The sequence below is a fragment of the Mauremys mutica genome, chromosome 7, assembly GCF_020497125.1.
Source record: "Mauremys mutica isolate MM-2020 ecotype Southern chromosome 7, ASM2049712v1, whole genome shotgun sequence".
NCBI classification, from domain to species: domain Eukaryota; kingdom Metazoa; phylum Chordata; order Testudines; family Geoemydidae; genus Mauremys; species Mauremys mutica.
In genome coordinates, this window is record NC_059078.1 from 11,726,111 (window position 1) to 11,749,370 (window position 23,260).

Genomic DNA, 23,260 nt, shown 5'->3' on the forward strand with positions numbered 1-23,260 from the left:
CATTAGGAACTTTCCCCCCTCTCCTTAAATAACCATTTCAAATGGATATAGACACTATAACAAGGTTTCTTGTTTTACCTGTTGTGACTCTCTGCCAACCCACTGAAAACGGTGTTCTCGCCTGAATAGCGTAAGTAGTGACTGGGCTGTGATTATCTGCGCCCTCTTGCCAAGAGAGCTGAGCTGTGGTATCCGTTATTTCATCCACTTTCACGTGTTCAGGGGGGCCAGGGGAGCCTAATACAATCAGAAAGCAGACTGAGACGGGTTGGTGGGATGTTGTGAAGGTAGCAAAACCCACAAATACAGCCCCAACTGGTTCCTATTTTACCAGCACTGTGGGGGAAATAAAACAATTTAGCTTGCAATAAAAATACCAGTTTTCACATTTCCTGAACTTCTGTCTGGTATTTTATAGCTGTGAAAACCAAGTTCTGAAATGGTAATTCCAAAACGATAACACAGATGATAGGTTCTTTCAGGGACCTCTGTTCAGCAGGATTCCTCTACCTTTCCAAATGAAATGCCTTTTTCTTTAGTCTTTGATGTCCTCCTTTAATTTACTAATACGGTTCGGTAGTCCTCCAATTTGTTATCTAAAGCTGTTTCTGTATGATGCACTGCAGTAATTTTTCAGCACAACATCAGATCAGCACCCTGGACAGCGATTCACTCAGGCAAGCTTCCTGCGGCATGCTGGAAAATCCTGATTCTGAGAGACCCTGTAAAAGATGCTGCTTTTGCCTCACACAAAATAGGAGAGGAAATTATTATTATTATTATGGTGGAAGCACTTCAGAGCCCTAGTCATGGACCAGTAACCCATTGTGCTAGGCGCTGCACAAACAGAAGATGAAAACTGGCCTTGCCCCAGAGGGTGGTGGTAGTGATGAAATGCTCAACAGTTCAGCCACCACGTCAAGTGCATTTTAAAATACACTGAATGAATGTAGATTTTGGAATTTTTGTCACTGCATTAGCAATAAGTTCAGCTAGCTAATCAATAACTAGGGTTTATTTGGCGCTACAGTTTAATCTCTAACAGCTAAAATAAATCTTGAGTTAAGAAAAATACCATCAGATTCCATAATTTGGACTAAATTGTGTCTCGAGGACAAAGCCTCAGGAGTGGCAGGTGTATGAGTAGGCCACAATTGCCTATTTGCTCCTTTGGTGGAGGTCATTCACAACTGCATTTCTATTAGCATCGAGTTTCTACACCCCTGCCCTCCCCCACTAGCTCAACTAGCCATGAGAACAGGTGTAAAGCCAGTGCTCCTCCCATTGTCTGCTCCTCCAGATTCCAAGGAGAGTGTAAGTGGGCGTGCAGGGTCCAAGCAGGGCTGTGTGTGCATGCACATGGCGGGTGGAGGGGGAGAGTATTCATACTCTCCATTCCTCACTTACACGTGTGTATAGTTCAAGTCACAATCTAGCCCCTTCTATGTTTCACAATGTCAGCTAGGAAAGTCATTAGAAAATAAGATCAGCAAAATAGCCAAGGTTTACCTCGTACTATCAGATCTGCTGCCGATGATACACTATCCACTTCTGTCTTTACCATGCAAACATATTTTCCACTGTGTTTCAGCTGGATGTTTCTAATCATTAAGTCTCCTGATGCACTCTGTTGAATACATAAAGTCGTTATATATTTAATGCAAAGTTCATGTTCTATTAACTAATAAACAAGCAGTCCAAAATGTCCAATGTTTCCAAAGTACACCTGTTCTGTAAGGAGGAGAAAATGTGCTCACTTCATGTTATAACTAATATGCTTCTGTTGACCTCTGACCTCCTGAACTGATTTTGGTAGGTCTGTATCTAACGAGCTTATCTAATTTATATGTTAAGAAATGTTAAAAATGCCAAAAAGGAAAGCAAGTAAAGCTATAATGTAAATAGGGGGAAACAGAAAATTTATAAAAATATTTGTTACAGGCTCTGCAAAAGTATGAGGCCTAGTTAGTTAGCCTAGGGTTCTTGGCCTAGGGTTATATGATTTAGCAATATGTATCTTGTGATAAACAAGTAATCCACAAAAGGTCTGTTTATGCTTGAAATAACAGATTTCTAGGGGATTTCTGGAATATGTATGCATGAGGTTAACCACATTAATGTGTTGGAAATATTAGAGAAGTTCTTGACACAAATAGCTTATGTTAGCAATCAGAATGCCAATTATGGTTCCTTGGAATGACATATATGCAAAAAGGGACTGAAACTTAAATCATATACGGTCCTGGAATTGTAGGGTTGTATGGTCAAGGTGTAGAATGGAAGTGTATACTCAATCCCTAGTTGGGACATCAGGATGACAGGATTCTGTAAACTTCAATGTCATCCAGTTACAGCGGTTCTCCACTTACTTTTCCTTCCATCTTCTCTTCTGATACATCTGGTGGTGTCCCTTAGGTTGTGAGTATGCACAATGCAGGGGGTTTTGGTATACAGAATACTGCTGATTGTCCGAATAGCAGGGGGGACACTGATTTTATTTGGATAATTGGGAGTTCAGACAACTGAGAAGACAGGAACCACTGAGCAGTGGGGTGCCCTTCCCTGCAACCAGAGGCTCCTCCTCCTTCTTGCAGTCCTGCCCCGCCAGGAGCCTAGAGTCCCCTTCCTCGCCCTTTCACCTGCCCTCTGCAACTCCACTGTCACAGCCCTGCTCAGTCACTCCTATGATTTTACTTGTGATGCACTAATCTCATCTCCTATAATACATTAATGTAGTTGCCTGACTCAAAGGACCTCTTATTAGTCACTTGTGGAGTTTGCATTCTAAATAGAAGGGTACACTCTTAAGACGACTCCTAGTTTAGTCCAGATATAACAGACTTTTAGAAAAGGTAGCCATGTGAAATTGGTATGAAAAAATTCAGCTTCTTCTGTAGGTGTGTGAGTAAAACAGAATGTGACAATGCAAGATTGGATTGGTTTTAGAGAGTCAATTTTGCTCCCCTCCCCAATCAAACTGTTGTGTCCTTACATGAGATAAAATTGTAGGTGAGAATCACAAAACTAATTTTTTTCCTTCTGCAGACTTTCCATGGTAGGTGTTCCATATTTAATGTCACACGAATACCGTTTTTTTAAAAGGAGTTGTACATTTGTAACTCTTTGGCTGAATTCACACAATTTTAAGATTCCCTTGGTGTTATTTTTGGTTTTTAACTGAGCATTTCATCCACAGTGCATTCTTCTTTCCTCAGACTGCACTGTATGCACTTGCTTTACATTGATTTCCTCCTGTGTGTGGAGAGGGTAGACGTGAGTCTTGACTGATAGCTGTAATTTCAAAATGCACTGGGAAGTGTTAGGTTTGCAACTTAACATTTATTTCTGCAGTACTGCTTTAGGGTTTGATCCTGCATTGGATACACTCTTTCCCTTTGTACAGCCACAGAGGAAGATTCTTCAGAAGAAGGGATATCCCCTCTTTCTTGCTGCTGAGTAACTCCTTATAAGGCATTTCATAGCCCATCTTCCCAAGAGATGAGTCTCTAAACTCAGTTATACTGGGGTAAATCTGGGGTCAAACTGACTCCAAAGGAACTATGCTGGATTTACACTCATGGAGCCAAAATCAGAACCTGGTCCCCCTAACTCAGCCTGATTATAGCCTGGAAATCCTGCCACTTGCAGAAGAATTCTAAACTGGCCATCTATGGATCATTTAGTTGGTAGAAAGGTTCACTACCTGAGGACCTCTATTCAAGGGTTATTACAGGAGAGGGAGCATTGTCTAGAGAGGTCATGTAGTCTACGGGACAGGACACTGGACTGTGAGTCCTAATCATGGTGCTGCTACTGATCTGAGTGACTTTGGGCAAGTCATTCATCACTTGATTGTGCTTCTGTTTCTCCTCCCATCTTTTTTCTTGTGTACTTAGACTGTAAGCTCTTTAGAGAGGGACTGCTTGACTGGGGGTTTGCATGAATCTTGGCTGAAGCCTCTAATACCAATAAAATAGAATACATTAATTAATTTATTATTATTATTATTATTGACGTCAACCAAGCCTCAGACAGAAACAATCCAGCCAGAGAAGAGTAGTAAAGTAGTTCTGAATGGCTAGAACATTTAAGAAAAACACACAGACCAATTAGGCCACTGTAAACATCAAAGCCATAGAAAACATGACCTGTAAGGAAAGGCTGAAAGTAGATACATTTAGTTTACAGAAGAGAAGACTGAGCGGGGACAGAACAGTCTTCAAATACATAAACGGTTGCTAGTTTACAGCAAGGGAGATTTAGGTTAGATATTAAGAACATTTTTCGGACTATAAGAATAGTTAAGCACTGAAACAGGTTACTTAGGGAGGTTATGGAATCCCCATCAGTGGAGTTTAAGAACGGGATGGTTTATGTATACTTAATCTTCCTCAGCTCAGGGGGTGGACTAGATTACCTATTGAGGTCCTTTCCAATCCTACATTTCTATGAACTTTCCACATTTAGAGCTGATCCTGAGTGGTATTCCACACCCTCAACTCCCATTGACTTCAGTGGGAGGAAAGGGTGCTGACCACATCTTGTAGAGTTGTTTAGCACCCTCCAGGACTGAGGTCATAAGAGAGTAGACTGCTACAACAGTCCACTTTGCCCTACCTGCATCTTTAATGGGAGACTACTCATGGACAGAGAATTTTTAGCGTGTCTAAGTTTGGAGTGCACTGGTGAGAATTAACAGCAAAGAATCCTGTGGCACCTTATAGACTAACAGTCGTTTTGCAGCAATGCAGGTGAGAATTAAGTGTTTTAAGTCGCAAGAGTAAAACTCCTCAGTAAATGTTCTCCACCTCTCAACAGCTATGCAATTTTTTAATACACCACCTCTTCCTCCCATTTGGTGACTAGCTTCCTCCTCAGAGTGACTTTTATTCTGAATAAGTTGCCCTTCCACAGAATGAAGATATGCCCCCTTTTGGAACAGACACATCCTGGAAGACTTGAGAAGTTTTCCTCTTGTTTACTAAAATGTGTTGACCTTCCAAGCATGCTTTCAAACCCATTTGTCAGGCAGAGGAGTGATGCATCTGAGGGTGGGAGTCCTGTCTGGTGGGACCTTTCAGTTATATTGGTCATGTGGCTGGTGATTTAATGATGCGCGGGAGAAAGGAGAAGTGCCACTGCTTTGGATGATTGTTGTTTTATAACCCTTACTGCACTTACAAATGTATGCCAAAGTCACTCAGAAATGTACATGGGCACTCTTTGCTAAGGGTTTCTTTGAGATTGCAATCTGAATGAATAAACATTGAAACTCTTTGGGGTGTTTGTTTTATGTTCACCGCCATTAGCACTTGCATTTTGATCCTAATATTTCAAGGATCATTTGTTTCCAGAGATTGCCCATTATTAAAATACAAGGCTCTAAAATAAGTGTTACATAAACTTGCAATATTGTTACCAGCTTGTGTCTCAGGGATTATTCTTGCTTCATTCAAGTCAAAAGAAATTTCACTGCTGACTTGAATGAGAGCAAAATCAAGCCTTTAGTTTTGATTTTTTTAAGTGCTGGTCCTACTAATACTACCCATAACCTCTTTGTGTAATGCAACCTAAAAGCATGTTTTTAACAGCTCTCCTTACTATACAGGAATAAATAAATGTAATGTTATGTTCACTAATATAATGTAGATGTAAATAATTACAGGAAAAGAATTTACAAGACAATGCTAACATTGGCTGCAATACCCCACAATATACTGAGGGTATGTCTACACTGCAAATCAGGACGCATGACTGCAATATGTGTAGACATATCCAAGGTAGCTTTAACCTAGTCAGCTTGGGAACCAATAGCAGTGAAGTGATGGCAACACGGGGCTTCAACATGGGCTTATAAGCCCACCTGAGACCTTGCAGATGTCCTTAGGTGGCTATTGCTGAAGTGAATGCTGCCGTGACTTCACTGCTACTGGAACTTGAGCTAGCTAGATTAAAGCTAATTTGTGTATCTCTACATGTGCTGTAATCACATCACCAATAGCAGATTAGACCCTGAGACCGAGCAATGCAAAGGCAACCTGGAGTACAGAAACTACCTGACAGGAAGTGCGCATTCAGCACATATTCTCAGTAATGCAATTTATCAGCACAAACTAATCTTATACTAAGCCTTCTACACATAAATTTACCCAGAGGATTGTCAAATAAAATAATGTTACTTTAAATAAAAGTCTGACTGCTCCTTGGATGACAATTTAGAGTGGGCTAAACCAAATCCCCTTTTTAGTTGCGGTAAACAATAGAGTTCTGTAGAATAAGTTCCAATATTTTTCATACATTACATCCCAAATAATATGCTGCTATCAAAGTCCTGAAGTTTCACATAAATCATTCTGGGATACCCTGAAAATACTTGGCCAACACTGCTGCGACATAGCTTGTGCTCTCTACTGTCATTGATCATTAGAGAGGTCGCAACAGAGTAAGTTTCATTGGCATCTCTGGCCAGCACAATTAAATCTTTGCTAGTGTGGACAATTTAAGGTGATAGGAAGGTCACCTTCCCTGCTGCATTCTATCCTAACCTATGCAATACAAACTGGCAGCCCATACTATATGAGCACCTGTTACGGCATTGTGCTCCACAGAACTTACAAGCTAAGGCCAGCGTGGAGTGAACCAACATGGTTAGTGTTAAAAGGGAATCCATGCTGCAGCTTTGCTCTGTGTATGTCTGCAAGTGTGCATCTGTTCTTACTGCTCCTGGATGGAATTGGACTGAAAACAAACTAAATCCATCCTTGCATTTCATTTTGCTGGCTGGAAGACAATTTCAACTGCTGCTGGATTGTCTGAACAGGTGATATCTGAAGCAGTTTACAGGCAATCTGTTCACAATTTCAAAAACTGCTTGATTTGCCATGCTGCTCCTATGACTTATCTTTCTAACAAAAAAGAGACGTAAAACAATGTTATATCCTGGCATTTTGGGGGTCCATATGGAAGAGCTGTATGTTGCATAACAGGTGCTACCATAACCTTTCTAAGAGCTGCTATATGTCAAAGATTGAAGGCACGCCACTTTCCTCAAGAATGTTCCAGGAACTCCCACTACATTATTACATCATTGCTCATCTCAAAGAGAAAACATCAATTGAAAAGTTACTTTGCATTTGCCGCAGTCACTGCCAGCCACCACCAAAACTGGGGTCTCTAGCTATTTTTTCATACAGTGAATAAGAACATATGAATTGCCACATGGGGTCAGGCCAATGTCCATCTAGCCCAGTATCCTCTCTTCCAACAGTGGCTGTGCCAGATCCTTCAGAGGGAATGAACAGAACAAAGAAACTTATTGAATGATCATTCCCCTATGATCCAGTCCCAGATTCTGGTAGTCAGAGGTTTAGGGATGCCCAGAGCATGGGGCTGCATCCCTGACCCAATGGCTAACAGCCACTGATGGACCTATCTTCCATGAAGTTATCTAATACTTTTTTGAATCCAGTTATAATTTTGGCCTTCATGACATCCCCAGCAATGAGTTCCACAGGTTAACTGTGTGTTGTGTGAAGAAGTGCTTCCTTATGTTTGATTTAAACCTACTGCCTATTAATTTCCTTGGGTGACCCCTCGCTCTTGTGTCACGTGAAGGAGTAAATAATATCTCTTCATTTACTTCCTTCACGCCATTCATGGTTTTATAGCTCTCTATCATATCCCCCTTTAGTCATATATTTTCTAAACTGAAGAATCCCAGTCTAGGATACTTACCAGGATGTGAGAGACCCCCATTATTATAACAAATGGAAAAGTAAGCTTTAAGCAGTGAAAGGGAAAACCTGGAGCTTTTCTCATGTGTGTGACTAAAAACGAAATACAGCACCTGATTTTAAAATGAAGCAATCCTCTTTTGTGTTGTAGAGTCTGGAAGCTTAAAATTTTAGAAGCCAAGTTTGCTCATTCACTGTAATCAACCAACCATTTTGCTAACTAGACAGAAAGCGTTCAGAGACTGACACAATTCAGCGAGTGTCTGAAAATATAGACAAGTATTTTACAAGAGCCGAATGTCTCAATTAGAAGCCCAGATTGTGGCTTTTGTGACACCGCCCAGAGCAGGGAGTGGTGCAGAACCATACATCAGGAGGAGCACTGGAGAACGTGAGCACTCAGACAATAATTGCATTGAGTCCTTAGAAACAGCGTACATGGGCCAGATCCTCCGCTGATGTAAATCAGTATAGCACCATTGACTACAATGAACTATGCCAATTTACACCAGCTAAGGATCTGGCCTCAAACTTTTAATATATTTTTTTTATTTACATACCTGTATCATTCAAATACATTATTTCAAATTAGGCCAAAATATTCAGATGACGCGGGGTCTTATACTGTCTGCTATGTTTATAACATGTCCCCGCATAGACACAGCTTTGAAAAGATCATCCTGGATTTATGTCATGCTTTAGTCTGTACTGATGAAGGAATGAATGGTCCTCCCCTATACCAGATACTGGGGCAGTAATTTGCACATTCCAGCTTTGGTCTTGAAGGGAGCTCAAGCTGATAACTGTTGCCTTTGCCTGGGATGGAGAGGTGTTTAAATCCTCTTTTAGTTCTTTTGGGGATATGAAGATTTGACAGTTACAAATCTGAAATGCCTTTCAGATTTATCAAAGGGTCTCCAAGGCTTACACAAACCTTCCAATCATCTTGAACCCATTTATGAATGTTCCTTTGAAACTATGTAATGCCATTGCACAGTAGTTGGATGCAAAACCAGGTGACACTCAGCAATTTTTATGAAGAGCTGATGTAGAGAGCTACACAGAGGAAGCCATTCACAGTGCACAGCAAATGTTATTGGTCCTACAATGCAGGAACTCTGCTACATATTCTTGAGTAACTCTCTTCTAGCACCCTAATTATTTACCTATATACACATATAGAGATCTCTTGTAACAGTTATGTTAAAACTTTGTGTGGGTTTAAACCCAAACCTCGGAGTGAAATTTGAGGTGGTACAAATCTACACAGACAAACTCGACATAAGGTTCACACAAACTTCTTACCAGCCTTGCTTTGTAGAACTGCACTGCTGACACATCTAACTCGGATATTGCTCTCTCTTAAGCGGACTACGTAATGTCAGGATAATAGGAGCCCTCTCTGATGCTTATTCATGGAGACTTCAGTATTTTTAGGTATGAATCAAAGTGATATTGTTTGGAAAAAATATATTTGATGGTAAAGTCAATTTGTGGTTGACTGTGGCAAAGACTAAAACATCTACGTTGTGCACCATTGAGGAATGCAAACACTGCGAAGAACATGGGATGCATCTCATGAAGTACCTATTTAAACAGATTTATGTGTGGCAGCAAACAACTTGTTTTCAATTTATCTGGATCCTCACCTATGATTCAAAGAGATATTGTGGTTGTGGGGTGTACATAACTTTCGTAATTTTTAAATTCTTTTGTGTTATTGGGCTTCAGGTATCTAATATCTGCATTATGGAATATGTACAGCAGCAAGGTCTGTGCCTGTAATTCTGAACAGCTGATCTCCTTTGGGGAAGGCAATTCTACAATACTAAGGGTGTGACAACCCTGCAGCTGGGAGTGGGCTTCCCAGCTCGGGTAGACAGACACGTTAGCTCTGCTCAAGCTAGGATGTTAAAAATAGCAGTGTAGCTGGGGCCAGCACAGACGGGGACTCAGGCTAGCCCACCAAGGAGCCCAGGTGGGTTTGTTCTCAACTGGCTAGCCTGAGCTGGCAACTGGGCTACCTCTAGCTACACTGCTATTTTTAGTGTGCTGGCTTAAGCAGAGCTAGCATGCATCTGTCTATTCAAGGTGGGAAGCATACTCCCAGCTGCAGTGTAGACGTACCATAAGAAGAGAAGATCTGGTTGTATTTTGGCTACCATGTTAAATTTAAAAAAACAAAAACAAAACAAAAAACTGAAGTCACAAAGTGTGCAACATTTTTGCTCTTTTAAGTCAACCTTGTCTTCAAGATACATGCACCTATAATCAGAGAAACAAATGTTCACAACTTACCCCACCTACTTTCTCAAAATGAGAGGCATCTCTTTTGAAATCGGTGAGCGTTCCATTGAAATACCATGCGAAACCAATGTCTAGCAATGGATCGTGCTGAACTTGGCACGGCAAGATTACACTCTCTCCAACGGTCACATCCATGTTTGAAGGTGCCAGAATTATCCTTGTTGGCTCTATGGAGAGCAGAAATAGTCATTTTAACCATCTCAGCAGTTATCCCACCTTTCTGTGTTACTGAGCTTGCTTTAAACATTCACATTCTATAAGATGCATTTGACCAGTGGCAGTCACTTTAGGTTAGTAAAATTCCACATTGCAAATATTATTGATCGAATTCTGTTCCTGAAGTATTGTGAGAGCTTATTAACCTCAATAGGAGATCCTTGTGGCTCAGAGTATAATGTGACCTGCTGCGTAGTTTGTAGTGCTCAACAAATTGCAACACACACAAAAAAGTACAGTTCTATAGAAAATCTAATATTGCTAATAATTAAAGGAAAAATCTTCCTCTCTGATCCACACTGTGGATTTCTGTTGGATTTTCCTGCATGTTTTTTGTATTATTAGTGGAAGATCTACATGTCGAGCAAGCACAGAATGTGAAAGCAGCAAAGAGAGATCCAGACTAACATGGCTACCCCTCTGATACTTCACAGAATGTGGTAATTTTAGCGATTAATCTATCTCAAAGTGCTTTACAAACACCAGTTAACTCTCAAAACAGGTTGAAACTGAAAGTAAAAAATAGACCCATTTTACAGATAGCCAAACTGAGGAAGCATGGTTTAATTTTTTGTCCTAGATTATACAATGAGTCAGTGTGCAAGCCAGTAGTTGTATCCAGATGACTTTACTCCAAGTGCCCTGGTCTAGTAACTATTTCACAATATAGATTAGAGATTTCCCCTCTAAATTTAAAAAAGAGCCAGAACTATCTCTTTTTATTTACCTATTTTAAACATACAACTCCTCAGACCCTTTACCTCCATTCACACACAATATACCCACTACAGCCCAAATTTTGAACTCCTATGCTTCTTATAGATTCTACTTGCTGGACTTATTGCAATTCAGAGCCATTTCAAATAATCGTATTAAACCCCCCCAAACATACCTGTAACTATTAAGCTTGTTGTGCTACTAGCTGTTCCAAACTGATTCTCTGCCAGGCAAGAGTAACTTCCAGCATCTAATTTAGTCACATTAGCTAGGCTTAGGCCTCCATCTTTTAATAACGTTATTCTAAAAAAAAAAATGATGGAGAGACGAAAAATGCATCACTGGTTTGCAGAAGACAAATGAACATTCACCTTATTACATCACTGCAAAATGGATCAATCTCCAAACTGATGTTTTAAAATTTAACTGCTATGCAGTGATGATATGCAGCAGAGGAATCTGGCCCACTGTGTGTTCGCATGCTATAGAAAATACATTAACAAGTCTGTTCTCCTTGGGGACAATCCAGAACCTTGGCTCCTCCCCCAAAACTGGTTCCAGAGCCTGGGAGAGGCAGGTTTCCTGTTGTCTGCATAAAAGTTTCTTCCTTAGCTCTCTACCACCCCTATACTGCAGAGCATGGCTCTGCCTAGGTGTTTGGTTGTTAATTTGGGGTCCTGCAAAAGGAGGCAAGATGGCTGCAAGGGGTAGTGCAGCCCTGAAACTGCAACGGTAGTGACTGAGAAGCTCTGCTGCCACTCTTTGGCTTGGAGAGAGATCTGCATGGCAGATGTGAAGGAAAGATCTGAGTGCACCGCCTGGTTGCTTCAGCTGTGTATTGGAAACAAAACTTGTCCCTTAGAAGGTGCTTGTTTCAGTGGGCTGTACCGTCATTAATAGAGTACATGGGAGTTCTCCTCACACCTTCTATGGGCCATCTTAATTATCACTTCAAACAGTTTTTTTCCTCCTGCTGATGATAGCTCATCTCAATTGATTAGACTCTTCCTGTTGGTATGCATACTTCCACCATTTCATGTTCTCTGTATGTATAAATATCTCCTGTCTGTGTGTTCCATTCTATGCATCCGAAGAAGTGAGCTGTAGCTCACGAAAGCTCATGCTTCAATAAATTTGTTAGTCTTTAAGGTGCCACAAGTACTCCTGTTCTTTTTGCGGATACAGACTAACACGGCTGCTACTCTGATACATGGGATTTAGTTATCCTGCAAATAATACACAATACAAAATGTTTTTTTTCTAGGCGCAACAGACACTCATGTTTCAGGGTAATATTTGCTATAGAGTGAATAAATGTAGCACTTCCAGACTACAACTTATTCTTGTGGTTTGATGGAATCAATGACCTTCATCTCCACTATGATTGTATAAAACCAACAATCATCTGTGATCACAGATCACGACTAAGATACTGTAGCCAGGCTCCATACTATTGCTACACTGCTCTTAACCTTAAGGTGGAACAATTGCCCAATTAACCCTTAAAACCACATACAGCGGCTGTATGTGTTTCAGGAATGCTCTTCTTTTAGACTAGCTGAAAGGAGAGAATATTTAAATATACCAAGATGCAAACAATTAAACTAACAGGTTTATCCACTAGTACAATAAATAACGAAGCAGCTTTGGATTACAAAAGACACTTTGCATTGTTAATTTGAGGATACATACGGACAGATGTTCAGGGTAAAGAATAAGAAAAGTACTTATGACTAATGCATGACAGTTTAAAAGGCAAGTGTGATGATAATAATGCATAACGAAATACATGCCTGCAAAAATTAGAGCTTAAATTTATCACTTTAACATTCTCTTGTAATAACATGAAAAATGTTCAAATGCATCTGAGAAGATAAAAAATTCAAATTTGTTTCTAACTCCAACGATCTGACATGCATCCCCAGTACAAGTTTTATCATTTGTCTTTACTCGGGGTCTACTCTCAATTTTAAACAATAATACTCACCTATTCAGACAGGAGCTCCTTCATTGCTGTGGCAGACGCTCTCAGCCACATAGCGTGCATGGTGCTCACTGGCAGTATAATACACCAGAGGCAGTCTGGCTGCCTGGGACCTGATTTGGTTAGTGTACCCACACAGCGAAGATACAGTTAAGATAACCTTCCACTGTGGCAAATGTCACGCAGCCATGCAAGGAGTGTGTCACTCTGAGGGCTGCGGAAAGATGCATATGTATGTTTATGCAGCCAGAGGATATAGGATGACGACACTGGTCAACCACAGTAGACACCTGGCATGCTTGGAGCGATAGGATGGGGAAGGGAGAGGAAGGAACTGAGGGATCACCGCTGGCCCTGTTTTGTAGGGACATGTGTGTTGCTAATAGAACTGGTTAAAAATGTTGTCAATTTTCTTCACCCCCACTCCTGGAAAAGGAGGGTTTTTTTTAGCAAAATTGAAATTTTCATGGAAAAATGTCAGTTTTTGTAAAAAATGTTCAAATGTTCATAGAAAAACTTAAAATTAAAAACTAGTATTTTTTTGGCAACCAAAGAAAAATAGGTTTTAAACCAATTATTTTTGGTTTTGGTTTTTCAGCGTCTCAACAGCACCTTATCCCCACCCCTTCAAAAACCAACCTTACAAGGAAAAATAATAATGCAAACTAAACAATGAACATTTCATTAACCTTTTTTTTGTAGAAGTCAAAAATCACTTCCCAATCAACTTTAGTTTCCACCTTATTGTGAGAAAAATTACCCTATATCACACTTGCATAATGGCTGTTGCGAGAGCAGGGTTGCAGTATAACCTGGCGTATCTGAGCTAGTCTAGATACTGCATCAGTCCAAAAATATTCACATAGAAGGGTGAAAATGGGTGACGAAGATGCTTTAATTCAGACATTTGAGTTAGTTTCCCTTTCACTACTGCTGCCCCTATTTGCATAAGCCACCCCTCTTTTCCTGTCTGCATACCCTCTTTTCCTGTCTGCAGCTCCAATTAGGAGATTTAGAACACAGTAATAAACACAATAAACTGCACCAGTATGCAAATGATATTTCCGTATTATTTACAAATCCCTTGCATTTAAATCCTTATGTAACCCTTTACAGAGCTGACAAACAGAGCCCAAAATACTAGTGGACAGATGTAGTCTAAAAACAAAATTAGGATCAGAAAAAATGTCAACAAAAATTGGAAAGAGAAAAATAACTTATTAATTTGTAGAAAGATATGCAGAGGATGCAATAAGAGGATGTTAAAGAGAAGGAGAAAGCATGTATTAAACAAATTTATGTGGATTCAGATTTTTAAGATGTTCACTTAGATTTAGAACATTTTATCTGGCAAAAACAGTATCACTAGATATATCTAGATTCTTGACTACGTATTTGTGTGTTGGGGGGGGGCGGTGGATTGGGATCATAGGCGCCTACTTTTACTTTTGCCCAGGGGTGCTCCACCTCCTGCTCCACCCTAAGGCCCCACCCCACTCTGTTCCTTCCCCAAAGCCCCGCCTTCACTCTGCCTCTTCCCACCCTCAATCCACCTCCTCCGAGGCCCCCGCCTTCCCGCCGCTCTCTGGTCTCTACCGTCCCACAATCCCTTCCCTGAGCCCCCACATCAGCTCTTTGGCGACACCTCCGAACTGCTCTTTGGCAGCACCCCATATCAGACAATTGGGGGTGCCACCAAACTGCTGTGGGAGGTGGGCACTGCTCTTGGGTAAAAAGTTATTTGCAGTAGTGTGGCTTAACTTGGTGTGAAACTGGAGTGAGCTGCACCATTACAAGTGCCTTTTGGTCACAATGTATATTAGATGGCACATACATAGTGATTAAGGGTTAATAAATAATTAATAGACATTTAAGCATGTTGCAGACATGGTTCATTGGTTTTGTAGATAGTTATAAGAACTTCAAGAGAAAGTATTATTAGAACGTTATCAATCATGGTTAGAAGCAATCTATTGAACTGCTGGACTCTATAACAATCTGTGTTTTCTGCACAAGGGGTTTGCATTAGTGTAGCTACATCGATGTAGATATCTCAGTGCAAAAAAATCGAGTGTTGACAAGGCCTTAGATCAAGCAAAAGAGAAAATTGGATCAGGGTGTTAAAAAAAAAGTCTATTGTTTAATTAAAACAAATGACATTTAGAGTGCTTTGAGCTATTTGCAAGTCGAGCTTGTCTGAAATAATGAAGGAACAAGCTTATTAAAACTGGATATATTTAAGAATCACATTATTTTTCAGAATTAAACAAAACAAATCAATTCTTGAAAAACTGTATGGTCAAAATAAAATCTCTATTGGTAAATTAAAAACCGAGCTCTTTACTTTTTCAATTACTAAAGCAGCAAATACAGCTCAGCTGATGGAGAGAATTGTCCCTGAAGTATCTGCTAACCTCCACCACCATCTCCCTGTAATTCTAGACAATCTAAACTTATATTTATTAAGAGTCAGAAATCTACACTTTTTAACAAAGCAAATATCTTTCCAGCAGGCTGGCTTTCAAGAAGTGACCTAGATTTCTACTTATTAGCTTATAATACATAAAAACGAGACTGCTTTCTAGCATTCCACATATTTATAGTATATTTCAATACAGCACAAGAGAGAAAGACTCAATACTAATTTTCAGAGACTAGATTCCATTTTCAAGTACCCGCACATGCACTTTTGGTGCATTAACATTCTGCCTTTGCAAGTGAACAGGAAACAGTGCAGTAAAAATGCATGCACTTGTATATACATGGAGGCTAATTTGCGGTCTCACTGATAATCAAGCCCAAGGTGTTAAAATATTAGGGTTGATTTTTTTTTTAACACAAAAAAAATGACAGCTCTTCCTACCTCCATAGATATAGAAGAAATGGTTCATTGATAGTAATCTCTCCTCCAAGTATCAGGGAAGGAAGGAGAAAATACACTGACATGGCTGCTAGCCCCATGCCCTTTATTAGACAATCTGAGGCATGGCTTTGTATGGGAAAATTTGGCAATAAGCCAGGAGATAGGAAGGTAGGGTGGGAACACAGGAATTACCACACTGGATCAGTCCATGTAGTCCATTATTGTGTCTCCAGAAGCTTCAGATAAAGGTATAAGAAACCCTTTAGTGATCTATCCCTAACATTAGTGGTCATCCTGATCTCCAATAGTTAGAGACTGGCTTATGCCCTGAAGCACGAGGTTAAATATCCCTTCCAAAAATCATTATGATAACTCTCAATATTCATGCAAGGGTCCAATCTATTTTTAAATCTTGCTAAGTTCTTGGACTCAACAACTTTTCGTCTCCCGCAGGCATAGAGTGGCTACACAGGAGATCTTACAGCAGTGGAGCTGCAGAGCGCTAAACAAGGCTGATGGACCATTACCTGCTACATGGCTATTCTTTGGCAGGAAAGGGGGTTGGGGCAAAAATCGACATCTTAGCAAAGACACAGCATGGACAGACTGCCTGTCACCTTGCTCCCAGCTGGAAATGCTTCGCAAAGAGGGGAGAGAACTTTAATAAGAAGGGGCAGACAATGCAAGACACCCCTCTTTCTCTCCTTGCCCATCATATTCTCTGTATCCGAAAAGAAAAAGGAAGCAGCCATCAGACTCTGGAGGAGGGGTCTACACAGACCTATATTGGTATGACTACGTCGCTCAGGAGTGTGAAAAATCCACACCCCTGAGCAATGTAGTTCTACCAACTTAACAGTCGGTAGACAGTCGGTGGACAGTGCCATGTCGATGGAAGAGCTTCTCATGTTGACATAGCTACCACCGCTCACAGAGGTGGATTAACTACGCCAATGGGAGAGGTTCTCCCATCAGTGTAGGAGCCCCTTCACTTAAGCACTAAAATGGCACAGCTGCATAGGGTCAGCTGTGCTGATGCAGCATTTTAAGTGTAGACCTGCCCTCAGACAGCTGGAAGCATGTGGTGGGAAATCTTTGTTTTAAATCTAATATTAAATTAGCCACCAATAAGCATTTTATCTTGATTTTTCTTGTAACCGTTTCTGACTTTTATGCCTCATTACTTGTACTCACTTAAAATCTATCTCTGTGCAGTTCATAAACTTGTTTTGTTATTTTAGCTAATCCAATGTGTCTAAGTTGAAGTGTCTGGATAACTATTTAAAACAATAAGATGTATTTTGTAATTCCCTTAAAGGAATAACACACTTAATACATTTGTATTGTCCAGAGAAGGGCTGGGCAGTACAGGACATACATTTCTGGGGAAGATCTGGGACTGGGAGCGTGTTGGGGTCACTCTGCAGCATAACCCAGGCTGGCAAAAGCCAAGGTGTGGCTGGCTAGCTGCAATACACACAGTCATAGCTGGGCGTGACTTACATGCTGAAGGCTCTTTGTGAGCAGTCCAGATTGTAGGCGACAGCAAAAAGGCGTTGTGAAGGGCACAACAGGTTGCAGGGGAGAGGTGACACAGCTACTCATTAGTCTGGATTGTGCCCCAGTATGTCACAATAGGTATAACTTAAAGGGTTTTCAATAAAATAATAATCAGGTCAGGACAATAATGGACAATGCAATAAATATAAGCTCATCACCAACTCCTCAAGACACCCTAAGTAGTTCAGTAGCCATTAGATAAAAATCAGGTGGCTAATCATGCATGAGAATTTAATTACAGCATATAAGAATTCAACACATAGGGCCTGATCCTCAGCCTGACCAGGGGTATGGCAACACAACCCATCTCTAAAGCCTGTTTCATCCATCTGAGGATTCCCCCTGTGTAATCCATGGGTAGCATGGAGTTCTTACAGCAGCTCTAACAACAGAATTTCCAGTCCCTGGCACTGGGGGCATTCCTGGCAGAAAGCAGCTAAGGCCAGGGCATTTCTATCCCATCACGCTGCTCAAAAATAAACCATGCCCAGATTAAGTCGATGCGAATCTTTTTATTGACTTCAGCACCAGCTGAAACCACTTTTGTGTCCACTCCTAGGACCAGTGTGGCTTGCGCAGGGAATCTGGCCCATACTATAAAACTAGGTAAAACCGGTATATTTTACTCATCAAATTCAAGTTAAATTAGATCTGATTATTCACTAAAACCCGCCCCTCCATAAACACACAAGATTAAAGCCCTGATCCCGTCTCAGTATTTGCTACTGGGGACCCTGTTTATTCAGTCCCAGACAGGACTGTAGCGTGAAATCAGGACTCAATAATGAGACAGTAAGTGAATACAAGCTTGTTACTCTTCAGATCACAACGTTTTATTACTAAAGTAACAACAAAGCTAAATCCCAACTGCTTTTTTGTATTTATCAGATTATTCAGCATAAAAGCAACAAAATTAGGCTCCTATTGATATGATAATAAACACAAATGTATTATTTCCCGGTACACAACACTTCAATACAAAGGATCAGTAGGAAACTAGGTCAACACTGATTTTTATATATCAGTCAAACTCCAGCTAAATTGAACCAGATTACTCAACAAGAAAGCTAGCATCATTAAATTCATATTGATGTCCTGGTAAGTAAATGTAAATACGTTACCTTTCCAGATCACACACAGTTTCAAACCATAGACCAAACGTAAGTAAAAGTTACTTAATTCAAATTCTAGTCAAGATGAATCCAGTTACTGATCCTCATCAGACTCATTCAACTACTACTACGTCCAGCCCTCAGTAGTCTGAGGTGACCCGCAACCAGGCCAAACGGTAGGGATGAAAATGTTCGAGGAAAGGACAGAGTGGATCAGGGGAATTCAATGGGGCATCGCTCTCGAGTGCACTTTCAAAAGGAGTGCTTCTGGCCTCCAGGATGCTTCACTGGGCCAGGCTCTGCGGGAGGAGGAAGGGCAGTGTGTCTAACCCTACTCCTAGCAGACCCCTGATGAGCTTTGATGGCGGGAGTGGCCGGAACTGCTTCCATGCAGATTGCAGTATATGCATGCCCAGCAAGCAAAGGATGGCCCAAGTGTTCTTCAACCCGTTTAGCCTTGCATATATTTGTTTGGAGAAGAGACCATGTTCATTGAATGGGAGGTCCTGGATCGAGGTCTGCGTCTCTTGGGAAAGGCAGCAGTGTGAAGGCAGGAGCTCCGCATCAAAACCACCGCCGACATGACCACCCTGGCTGCTGAGTCCACTGCGTCCCATGCCATTTGGAGGGAACACCTAGCTGCCACGGTGCCTTTCTCCACGAAGGTGCTGAATTCTTGGGGCAAACCCTGAGGGAGGAACTCCTTGAATTTATGGTGGTGCTGGTGGCGCAGGCAGAGGACTTTGCTCTCTCGGCACTGGAGGAGCTTGGGAAGGCATCGATGCCGCCAGGAGTTTCGGTCCCTTACTGCTCCTGGTAATCAGTGGTGGATCCTTTAAGGGGCTAAGGGCCCCGACCGGGAAAGCATGTGTACGTGTCTCCGGTGTGGCCGGGCAGCCTGAACTGGGTCCTTTGCCCGATGTCCTATGGTCCTTCTTGCTCAGTGCTGGGGAGCCATGCTTCTTTTTGGGCACTGGCCGAGATATTAGGCGAGTCTTGGCGGGATGGCTCGGAAGCTGGACAAAGGGCAGCCTCCATGAAGAGAGCCTTCAAATGAATATCCTGCTCTTTCTGAGTCCTGGGTTGAAAACTTTTACGAATACGACACTTGTCCTTCACATTTTATTCCCCTAACCACTTGAGGCAGCTGCTGTGGGGGGTCACTTACAGGCATAGGTCTGTTACAGTCCACGCAGGGCTAAAACCCTGGAGACTGGGGCATGGCCCGCATGAGGTGAAGTCCCTTCTGGGACTCTAACTTCTAACTACACTTAACAACTACTTAACACTAACAAGCTATTTACAAGGCTCTAAGGCTTGAAGTCAGAAGAGACGAAACCGCTAGCCCTTGCTATGCAAGGAAAGACGCTCCGACTAACCACCATGGGTGGTAGAAGGAACCAAGAAGGTGTAGGGCCAGTGGCGCCTGATATACCAATGCATGAGTGCGGCACTCAAGGGGGTGCCACAGCTGGCCCTATGGATACTGCTAAGGCAAAAATCTCTGATAACCGTGCACATGGGTGTGCACACACCCCTAGAATGGAATCAACATGAGCAAGCACTTGAAGATAGATGTTTACTGTTATTACTATGCTCTTTTTCCCCCTCAGTACTACCAATATTAACCCTTTCCCAATCAAAAAGATAAATCAAAGTTTGCAATAAACAGTGAAGCCAGAGGCTTAGAACCAGCTAGTAGTATTGATTCTAGAATGATCCTAAGAATCTGGGAACATCAGACCTGAAGACAGTAGTCCAGTAGTGGTCACATCAATGCCAAATACCTCTGAAATATAATCTCCCTATTTTTACTCAGTATTCCTGTTTATATAAACAAGGATTAGACCTTTTAGCCATAACATTGCACTGGGAGCTCATGTTCAGCTGATTATTCACCATGAGTCCAAGTCTTTTTCAGAGTCACTGCTTCCCAGATAGTTCAGTTGTTAATCTAATAGAGACAGTAAATCAATCCATTTCTCTTCTTTTATTCTGATTTACTACATTTCTTTAGAGGGGAGAATTTTTTGTAGCCATTTATTGGCAGCAGTCATTAACATTCCAAACAGTTATTTATCATTTTAAAAATTCAAAAATTCATGATATTTTCCATAATAATCAGACTTCTGAGGGGTGCGATGGAGTGTAGCATGGATGGAAAGCAAGAGTGTAAACCTGGAGTAACTTGCATGAGTTTCCTAACATCTGAGTAGAAAACATTCATCTGGGGATGAATCAATAACATATGAAGATGGTTTCTTATTCCATGGCATCTCCACCAGCATTATGTTCTGTCTATTTTATTTGTAAGACTGATGGGTGAAAATAATTTTCACTACTGTTCTCTTATACTTAGATTCACAAAAAAACATAGTCTTTGTGATGCTGAGTGTCACAAGGCCTAAGCTTTAGGCACCTAGAAAATCACAGGAACTCAGTGTGATTCACAAAGCCTCATTTAGGGACTTAGATTCCCTATACAATGCATGGGGTGAGAGAGGCTTCTTAGATTGCAATTGACAAAAGCCAGCATACTAAGCGGGTAGCCACCTAACCTAGCCAATGGGAGATGCCAATGAGAGGGGTGTGTGCTAGGCCCAGCCCCTCTCATGGAGATGGCTGCCTAACTCCAGGCTGCAGGGAATCACCTACCTCTGCTGGCGATTCTCAGCTGTGAACCTTCTTTGGAGTTAGGCACCCAATGGGTTTTTTGCAAGAAGGCAGGGGAAAGGGGAGGAGAGGACCTCCCTCATAAGTTTTAGACTGCTGTTTCAGGTACACCTCTACCTTGATATAACGCTGTCCTCGGGAGCCAAAAAATCTTACCACGTTATAGGTGAAACCGCGTTATATCGAACTTGCTTTGATCCACCGGAGTGCGCAGCCCCGCCCCCTTAGAGTGCTGGTTTACTGCGTTATATCCGAATTGGTGTTATATCGGGTGTCGTTATAACGGGGTAGAGGTGTACTTGGGATGTAGAAGCCTCCCAGTTCAAGTCCTCCCACCACATGAGGGGGAGAAGGGATTTAAACAAGGACCAGCTCTCTCTCAGATTAGTGCTCTAACCACTGAGCGATGGGATATTCTGATGTGGGGCTCCCTCAGTCTCTCCTGTTGAAGCAGTTCCACTGTGGATAAACCACTGATCTGCCATGGTCAGTTGAAGCAGCTCCAATGCAACCAAAAGAAGAGCCAGACTTTTTATTTGTACCTATGTTTAACTTTGAATCAAAGCGGCCAAATCTATTGCTTTATGACTGAACTGCTGATAAAACAATCTCGAAAGAAGTCTTTACAGGCCTTATAACCAAAGTTGCCCCATACCAAATGTATAGATTAAGGTGATTTTGTCATGCACTGCAGGAGTTCTCACTGGAAGATCCAACTGAAGTCAAATTGCACAATTTGTGCAAAGTGCCACCAAATGATCTGGAGCTTCCAACTTCTCCAGTTAACACTACAAGTCAGAAGACTTGTGATAAAATCACACAAATTGGCAACACTACTTGTAACATGAGATGCTTGGCAAATAACAGATTAACTAGTTCTTGGCTGCCCATAGCAGGCTGGGGCCCAGCGATGGCTGCAATGGGGAATACAAACTGACCTGTGCTGTTATGCCAGATAACCACAAAATTAACTAGACTCCTCCTCTCCTAGGGCCTGATTCTGTACCACTGAAGTCAATAGGAGTCTTGCTATTGACTTAAATGAGAACAAGATCAAAATTTTTATGCCCATTGTGTAACTCATTGTGTAACCCTTAAAAGGATTACAAAACTTACTGCAGAGGAAAATTTCACTTTAAAAAGGGGAAGGAGCATAAGGTTTCAATGATTAACTACAGCTATATGCCAGGATCACTACTAGGTATCACACTTCTCTTCTGATCCCACCCCGGAATCCCCCTTAAGCACTGTATCTATTTGGAACTGCTCAAACTTGCCTTCAATATCCCTCAAAGCGTTGCCTTCACCTATCCCTCTACTAACCCCTATTCTCTGGCAATAACGCCAGCCTCCATGACTCAATTCATTGAATTCTTCCCATCCCATCCTGATGCATTTTCCATGCAGACCCCTGTGCCTTTAACACTTTTCCCAATCCAGCACTCCAAGCCCCTGCATTCCTTATTCAAGTCACTCTAAAAAGTGACACCTTTTTAGGGTCTCACAAGAATTTATTTTTTCCACCCATTTTGAGTGGTTTTTCGGTATATGAATTCATTTTTAAATTGTATGCGTTTTCTCTAAGACATTTTTAGCTCTTTTAATTAAACCTATGAGTTGTTCTCCAAATCTCCCATGAACTGAAAATGCAGCAACAAATATTCAAAAATATTCAAAAAATATAAGCAACAATGACATCAATGTGAAAATTGTAGGAATGTGGCTACATATAAATTATTAAGCAACAAAATTCTGAGAACACTTTGAAACAGTATCACCGTATTTTTTAATTATTCAAGTATAAACTTTATTAAAATGTATTCACTCTAATCGTGTCACTCCAGATTTACCCAAGTGTAACAGAATAGAATTTAGTCCAATATATGTTTAACACCAGGCAATGTTCTGCCACCTGCACTCAAGCTGAGCGGCCCCCTTTCCACAAGAAGACCCACTGAAATTAACACGGGTAGGGTTCTATTCAACTGATTCATAGATTCATAGATTCTAGGACTGGAAGGGACCTCGAGAGGTCATCGAGTCCAGTCCCCTGCCCTCATGGCAGGACCAAATACTGTCTAGACCATCCCGGATA

At 41.3% G+C, this 23,260-nt stretch overlaps 1 protein-coding gene across 1 annotated transcript in view; it reads right to left on the bottom strand.

The window, feature by feature from the left end:
* CNTN3 (contactin 3) overlaps positions 1-23,260 on the bottom strand; it is a 231,164-nt gene that overhangs the window by 17,357 nt on the left and 190,547 nt on the right. The window contains exons 10-13 of the mRNA XM_045022552.1: positions 11,149-11,276; positions 10,032-10,207; positions 1,510-1,627; positions 79-237 (exon numbers count right to left, since the gene is read on the bottom strand). Coding sequence (XP_044878487.1) covers positions 79-237; positions 1,510-1,627; positions 10,032-10,207; positions 11,149-11,276 — 581 coding nt within the window. The remainder of the gene's footprint in view (positions 1-78; positions 238-1,509; positions 1,628-10,031; positions 10,208-11,148; positions 11,277-23,260) is intronic.